Source organism: Martes martes (genome assembly GCF_963455335.1).
Source record: "Martes martes genome assembly, chromosome: 12".
Taxonomy (NCBI): Eukaryota; Metazoa; Chordata; class Mammalia; order Carnivora; family Mustelidae; genus Martes; species Martes martes.
In genome coordinates, this window is record NC_137900.1 from 5,534,785 (window position 1) to 5,543,241 (window position 8,457).

General features: G+C 37.7%; 1 protein-coding gene across 1 annotated transcript; it reads left to right on the forward strand.

Annotated features, from left to right (window-relative positions):
• Positions 1-2,788: 2,788 nt before the first annotated feature.
• On the forward strand, positions 2,789-7,714 carry LOC308352967 (prorelaxin-like; the record flags this gene model as incomplete). Its single annotated transcript, XM_080819495.1, has 2 exons — positions 2,789-3,005; positions 7,272-7,714. 2 exons carry the CDS (start codon positions 2,789-2,791, stop codon positions 7,604-7,606), a joined length of 552 nt encoding a protein of 183 aa, XP_080675621.1. The 3' UTR covers positions 7,607-7,714.
• Between the last annotated feature and the right edge of the window lie 743 nt (positions 7,715-8,457).

Consider the following 8,457-nt stretch of genomic DNA (forward strand, 5'->3'; position numbering starts at 1 on the left):
AACAAAATAAAACCTTGTAACAGGAGCTTTAAATAAGCCTAGGGAGTAAACCATCAATACTGCTTAGCATCTGAATGATACCAGCAGACAGTCAGACCTCTCTAGTCGGCTGTGCTTGATATATAGGTCTTCCTCCTTACGCTTTTCACCTCATGGTCCCAAGATGGCTGCTGCACCTCTGAATCTCAGTGTGTACTTTAGGCAGGAAAAGAAAGGAACAGAAGGTTTAGTGTCTGGATCAGAAGAGCAGAGGCTTTGCCAGAAACTTCCACATCTGTGCTTATGTTGTCCTGGCCAGAACTGTGACACATGGACTCTGCTACCAGCAAGAGACTTGGGAAATCATTTCTACAATGCACCACCTAGAGAATCAACCTATAGATTCACTTATCCCTTTGTACCTAAAATGACTGTTTTAAAGACATTAATGTTTATCTATTAACCTTCACCATGCAGATTAATTCCAACTGGCTGGATACAGTAGAAGAAAAGAAAGGGGGCTTTGGAACCCAGTAGACATGGGTAGGAATCATGGCTCCGGCATTTACCAGACACGTATATGGCATATATTTGGTTTTTCTCTTTTAAAAGGTTACTTTGTGGGGCACCTGAGTCAGTGGGTTAAGCCTCTGCCTTTGGCTCAGGTCAGGATCTCAGGGTCCTGGGATTGAGCCCCACATCGGGGTCTCTGTTCAGTGGGGAGCCTGCTTCCCCCTGCCTCTCTGCCTACTTGTGATCTCTCTGTCAAATAAACAAATAAATAAATGTTTTAAAAAAAAAAAAAGACTACATAGGTAGAGTAAAAATCCCTCTGTCAACTGAAAGAAAACCAACATTAAAGCAGGCTACTACATGCTTTTGTCTGTTGTTCTACTGAGGACTATAGACAAGGATACAGTCTTTCCGAATGTTCTGCAGAATTGCCCTGAAGCTTATTAGATACAGGGGATTATGTATGCAAAAGAAAGGGGTATGCGTGCTTGGAAGCAGTTCTCCAAGTCACAAGCACAAAGACAAGTCACAAGGTATAATTTGCTATGGTTGTAACAATTAAGGTTTTCTGATCTCCACACAGACATGTGAAAGACCCTTAGGTCATCTTAATGTATGTTCCATCATATCTGATTGTTTAAAAATTTTGCTTGCATGTCCCTGCTTAACTGGTTTTCTGGTTCTTCCTGTATTTGATTTCTCCTGGAGGTCATTTGAGATGGTCACAGGAGGCTGGTTATCAGTCTCCTACTGTAGTTTTAGTGCACACCACCTACTGCCCCCCAGAAACTTATATTTTACACAAGAAATTACTTTGGAGGGCAGCCTTGCAAATGGATTATTTTTTGCAATGACTATGAACCCACAAAAAAACCCCTTCAAACCTCAGTTTTAAGAAGCCTCTCCTAAACTGCTTATCTTAGCAAAAACCTGTGTAAAAGCACTACTTCTGACCCTCTCATAGCTTTGGTCAGGGTTGTTTTTTTTTTGTTTTTTTTTTTTGTTATTGTTGTTGTTTTAATTATGCAATGCTTAGCATTTGGGTCCTGTTGCAATTAGCAGCATTCTAGAAATCAGAATTATTCTAGCCCATGTTGTATTTGTGATTGTTGAGTTATTACTTTAACCAAAGCTACCCTAACTTCCTCCATGTCTCTAATTTACCTGGTAGAACTGAGGTAATCTGCATATATTATGAACACAAGCAAAAAATTATTGGAAAAAAATGGACTTATTTACACTTAAAAGTTAATGTCCATCTAGAAAGATTGTTCAGTGAGCATATTATCTCAAACTGTTAAATCAGGAGCTGTTAAAAATTACCTCACTAAATACAGTAAACACAGAATACAGTAAAAAAAATAAATAAATAAACATGATGTCTGTGCTGTAGCCTGTATTACCAAAATATCCTTTCTAGAATTGTGGGATCTTTTTTTTTGGGGGGGTGTTGTTTCTGTGTGTGTGTGTGTGTGTGTGTGTGTGTGTGTGTGTGTTTGTTCTCTCCAGTCTCCAGGGATATAGAAACAATACAACCTAAAATTAAGATATTGAAAAAACTGGTTACAATCAAACTATCTCCCAGATAGTTTGGGAGATAGTAGAGAAAATCAGTAGAGAAAGTTCACTGTAACTTAAGATATTGTACAAGCTTAAAGTGATGCATTGAGAATTTTAACATTTTTACCAGGATTTAGATAAAATTCATCAGTTCTCTCTCTTGTTAATTTATCCATTCATTCATTATATCTTTATGGGTTGATATACCAGACACTATATTAATTAACATTTAGATTAGATTACGCAACAAGTGTTCATGATGGAAAACTGAATTTGAGATAATATGGGTGATTTCAATTTTATTTTTCTTGATGTAATTTAGTGTAAGGGCAATGCCTAACTTTATAATAAAGGAAAACTTCAAATATTGACTAACTTTACCTAAGTATACAAAATAGTTTAAGGGTAAGAAAAGAAAAAAATATATATACAACTGTGAAGGGTCCAAGAACAGAAAGATGGGTAAAGGGAGGAAAGTTGTTAAGGGTGAAAGGCGCGGAGATAAGGGAGGGGGGCAGGAGGGGGGGCAGAATTCCAAGGAGGTGGGTGGAGAAAGGGGTGGAGCTTGGACAATTGACTCAGGTCTAAGTGGTCGCCCAAGGGCTATAAAAGCTTGGTGAAACCTGGTTAGGACAGCAGCCTGAAGTCCAGGATTGAACACAGGCAGAGACTGGTGGGCGACAGCGGCTTCAGTCCTACAGGAAGAAACGCCCAGAACAGAAGGATCTGGTCCAACATGTCGCACCTGCACTTGTCCCACCTACTAAAAGTCTGGCTTTTACTACTGAGCCAGCTTCCCAGAGAGATCCCAGCGCAGAACGACGACAAGATAATTAAGGCTTGCAGCCGCGAGTTAGTCCGCCTACGTATCCGGATCTGCGGCTCGGTCTCCTGGGGGGAAAGGGCTCACCAGCAAGTGCGGGAACCTCGGCAGGCATCCGAACCACTTGCAGGTGAGCACCCCTACCTCCCCACCGCCTACATACTTCCAAATACTGGTTGAGGGCAGGCCCCAGACCACTCCCTGGCTCCAGAGTGCTTGGGCTTCCCGCGCTTGGCCCTGACTCTGAGGCTGTGATGCCTAAAAGTTTGTGGAGTTTTCCCTTGTAATTGCTTTTCTAGTAAGTTCTCACTGGGGAGCTCACCAGAGGGAGAAAAAGCAGCAGGAACAACAAAGGCCTCTCCTGAGGGGTACTTGGAGCCCTTCACCTCCTGGCAATCTGATGATCTGGATGGGGAGAGGGGGAGCCACAGAGGATGTTGGTTGCCCAAAGACCCGATGGAAATGGGACCCGTTCAGGTTGGACCTGAGTCAAGTCCATGGGCCTGGGAGAGGGAGCGCTGAGGGGCTGGAGCACCTGGATAGAACATCTCAACTTGAGAGGACTGGAGGCAGTCAAGTGTGCACGGGTTTGAGTGCCAGAGGGAATGGGGCAGAACTCGGAGACCACTGAGAGGATCCTGCAGTGGTAAACACGAAGGGGCTCACTAATGACTCTACTCCTTTGCAAAAAGGCTGCGCTGTGGCCCACACCATCGAAAATTTCCTCTTTTAATTTTATTTTTATTGTAAACGTCACCAAAGGGGAGAGCCTAGCCTCCCACCCTCTTTGCCCTGGACCTTTAAGTTCACTTGTGCAGTAAGGGGTTGAAGAAAGAAAAGGTCCTAATAATCTACAGGAGAAACTGAAGAGGACCTAGAGTCAAGGAAAGTTTGGCCAAGGAAGTTTTCAGCTGAAAACCTGATTGATGCTTCTTCAAGCACTTGGAAGCTGCAGTAGATTTTCTTTAAAAGCAAGCCCCCAGAATTGAGGACAGCTCAAATCTGAAATGGTTTAAGAAACAAAACAAAACCAACTTCATTAGTAATAAACTATTTATAAAGATAAACTGGAAGTTTAAGTAGCAATGCAAACTTTCACAAACTGTTCTAAGCAGTGTAATGGGTCATATTAAATTCAGAAAATGCAAGCTCAGTTATGAATAACTTAGTATTCTGTATTTCACAACATATATTCAGTTTATGATAAATCACAACTATATTTTATAGCCTATCTATCCTGTATACAAGTGACTCTCAGATAAAATTATTGTGCACACTAACCATAATTTGCTTCTCATTTATGGGATTTAAAACATGATTATAAAGCTATTCACTCTACTTTTCTATACTGTTGGTCAGAGACTGATTTATTTAATGCAAGTTCTTACAGAATTCTTATATAATATTATTAGAAGAGTACTACAAAATTCAGGGATTTACTGATTCAAAGTTGGGACAACCAGATTGCATTGTGTTGCCTTTGTTCATTCACTTTTTCTGAATAAATAAAATACGCTCATATTAAAGACTGAAATAGATATATAAATATAATAAGAAAAATGAGAAACACGGATATTTAGACTTTGAAAAAATATGTGAATTTAATGAGAAAATTTTAAAAATCTGTTTTAATGAGGAATTGGAAAGCAATGTTAATGAGATATGTAGGGGCACCTGGATGGCTCAATGGGTAGAGCACGTGACTCCTGATCTCAGGGTTGTATGTTTGAGCCCCACTTGGTTGCAGAGATTACTTAAAAATAAAACCTTAAAAAATTTTTTTGGAGATATGTATGTATATCTCCTGACTTTCACTTAACATATTGTGAGCAGTTTCTCACATTGTTAGTCTCCAAAAATATAAACTAAAACTTCTTTATAGTATTTTATATCATAAATCTACCATATATATATATTTAACCATTTTTAGTGGACATACAGGTTTTAACCATTCTTAGTGGACATTTAGGTTGTTTCCAAATTGTTGCTTAAAAATGATTTTCTGAGCACATTTATATATAGCTATTTAGCCAAATTTCTATTTCTGTAGGAATATTGTGATTTCAAAGTATTTTCAAAGAACTCTCTTAATTGCTACCTACTACATAATTTAATTGGAAATAACCTAACATGATATTGCCTAAAAGTGAAGATTAAGAAAAATGTTTAAATTATTAGTTAAGAATTTTTTGGAAGTATATGTCACTAATTCCCTTGCATCGGGCTCTCTGCTCAGCAGGGAGCCTGCTTCTTTTCAATTCTCTCTGCCTGCTTCTCTGCCTACTTGTGATCTCTGTCTGTCAAATAAATAAATAAAATATTTAAAAAAAATAAGAGACAGATATTTTTAACTAAAAGAGGTCTCTGGTAGTGAAATTTTAGTCCAAAATACAGTGGTTAAGAGATGTTTGTCTGATTTCAAGTCGATTCGGATATTATCTTTTATTTAGACTTGAGAAGGTAAAGTTGCTGTTGATTGCAAAATGTTTCAAGATAAGTTAAAAAAATACTTTTAATAAAAGTGCAACACAAGCAGCAAAAGCAAAAGTAGAAAAGTGGAACAACATCAAACTAAAAACTTCTGCAGAGCAAAGGAAATAATCAGAGTGAAAAGGCAGGCTATGGAATAGGAGAAAACATTTGCATATCATATATCTGCTAAGGGTTTAATTTCCAACGCATATAAGGAATGGTAATAACCCAGTTAAAAAATGGGCTGAAGACTTGAATAGACATTTTTGCATAGAAGACATGCAATGGCCAACAGGTAGGTATAAGAAAGGAAGCTCTATGTCATTAATCATCGGGGAAATGGAAATCAAAAACCACAATGGTAGGGGCGCCTGGGTGGCTCAGTGGTTAAGCCTCTGTCTTCGGCTGGTGTCATGATCTCAGGGTTCCGGGATCGAGCCCGGCATCGGGATCTCTGCTCAGCGGGGAGCCTGCTCCCACCCCCTCTTTCTCTCTGCCTGCCTCTCTGCCTACTTGTGATCTCTCTTTCTCTGTCGAATAAATAAATAAAATCTTTGGGGGGAAAAAAAAACCCACAATGGTATCACTTCATAGCTGTCACGATAGTTATTACAAAAAAAAAAAGAGAGAGAGAGACGGGTGCCCGGGTGGCTCAAGTCAGTTAAGTAACCCACTTTTGACTTTGGCTCAGGTCATGATCTCAGGGTTGTGAGATCAGCCTCCATGCTAGGCATGGAGTCTGCTTGAGATTCTCTCTCTCCCTCTTTTCTCTGCTTCTCCCCCACCTTAAAAAACAAGTGCTGTTCAGGATGTGGAAAAATTAGAACCCTTGTATACTGTTGGTGGGAAGGCAAAGCAAAATGGTGCAGTACTATAGGAAACACTATGGAGATTGCTAAAAAAGAAAAAAAAATAGAATTACCATATGATCAAGCAATCCTACTTCTGCATCTGAAATAAATGAAATCATGATCTTGAAGAGGTATTGCCACTCCCACAATCATTGCAACACTATTCACAATAGCCAAGATGTCAAAACACCTTATATGTGCATCTACAGATGAAAAAGAATGCCAAAAAACACAGGCTCTGAATAAACACAACAGAAGCTGCAACTGTTTTGCCTAATTAATTAACTGGCTTTAAGTACATGGAAAGTTACTATTAGCTTCTCTGTGCATTCAATAAGGCCCCAACTATAGGAGATTTAAATTAGAGAAGAGGGAATTTTATGAAGAGGCTGAATTAAACTTAGGATATCTTACTGAAAGAAAATGCAAAAACTTCTGACAACTAAAAATGGTATAAATTCTCATCTGTCAGTTTAGAACTTGAATGAGAAAGAGCATTAGGAGGAAAGATAAAGTATTAGCTTATTGTTTTATTTGAAGTAAATACTCTGGGAAAAATGAACTGTTAAATAGATGTGTGAGGGATGTCAAAGGCTGGTTATCTCCTGACATTTAGATAGAGCAGTTGAAGATTCTGCCTTTTAAACTTTATCCCAAAGCAGTAATTTGCCACCATGGAACATTAGATAGGATTACTATAAGAACTCAGAAATTAGTAACAGAAGAAAATTATCAGTAAGAAAAATTCATCTGTGGTCAAACTGAGTGTTTTCAATGACCAAGGTGCCTTCAGAAATCAGGAAGAGTCAAAACTGCCATAATGAAAGCATTAAGGGGCCATGAAGAAAGATGACAGAAGGTCTGTGGAATAAAGCAGAATCTTGGTGATGCTATAGTAATTTAAGCCACCCAACTATAATACTCTAAGCTGTTTAATCAGGATATTTGTTGATTCTGTCTTGATGTTTAATTCTATTAAGACAATGTTTTTTTTTTATGTCTATACAAAATTTTATTGTTTTCCCGATGTTCCTTGATTTGAGTATTTTTCTCTCTTCCCGTTCTCCTTTTAGAAGTCCTGCCATCCTCCATCATCCCTACGAAAACCTTAAATACAATGGTGGAACACATTCCTAACTTGTCACAGGAGCTGAAGGCAGCACTGTCTGACAGGCAGCCATCATTAAGAGAGCTACGACTTGAAATGGAAAATTCAAATCTTAATTTGGAAGAATTGAAGAAAGCTGTTCTTAGTGGACAAAATGAAGCTGAAGACAAAAGTCTTTCAGAATTAGAAAACTCAGGCTTAGATAAACATTCCCGAAAAAAGAGACAGTCCTATGTACACTTAAGTGATAAGTGTTGTAATGTAGGTTGTACCAGAAAAGAGCTTGCTGCACTATGCTGAGATGAAAGTATTGTGTATTTCATCTAGTATTCACATGATTCTTGATGACACATTCAGTGATGGCTCTTGTCACCCCACTGATTATTAAAATATGAGAAATCATCACTTAATGTTTGGGCTTTTCATTTGGTGTGTAACAAAATATTCCTCACCTTATTAATAGTTTCTGCTAATAATACTTTTTATTCCAAAAAACAGTTTTGCCTTCTTATTAATGGTATAGTTCCTATTGCTTTTTTAATGTTGTTAACTTAAAGTGACACAATCTTTATCATTGTGACCACACACAGTAACTCAAAAAAAATTTTTGATAGCTTAGTAAAACATTTTGCTTTGCACTAGTGAGAAAGGATAAGCCTATTTTTAAAATTTGTATTTGATAAATTACAACCTGTCACCCACTCTTTTTCATCCAGACCGAATGCCCAAATGTTATTTCACTACTTAATATTAAACACATTAATAGCAAGAGATAAAAATAAAAAATAACATATAATGACTAACACCAGGTACACAAAATGTATCAAAATGTTTTTATTGAAATTAATTCATATTGGGTATATCAAAGGTCACAAAACTGGACTTTTCTAATAGATTTTAAAAGATTTTGTGTCTTATTGGAGTATTAATTGCAAATAACCGGATTGGACACGAAATCCATTTAACTGAGTTGGGGCCATATAAACTCAAGTATTTTTCAAATTAGGGCTCTTCTCCTAATTCTACCATCTAAGACACTAACAGCAAATTATGTTTTTTTAAGAAGAAAAATGAATAGATACTTAGAATAAACAACTGAGTGTCATATATTACAGAAGAACTGATACACCAAGGAAACAAACTTTACGTTT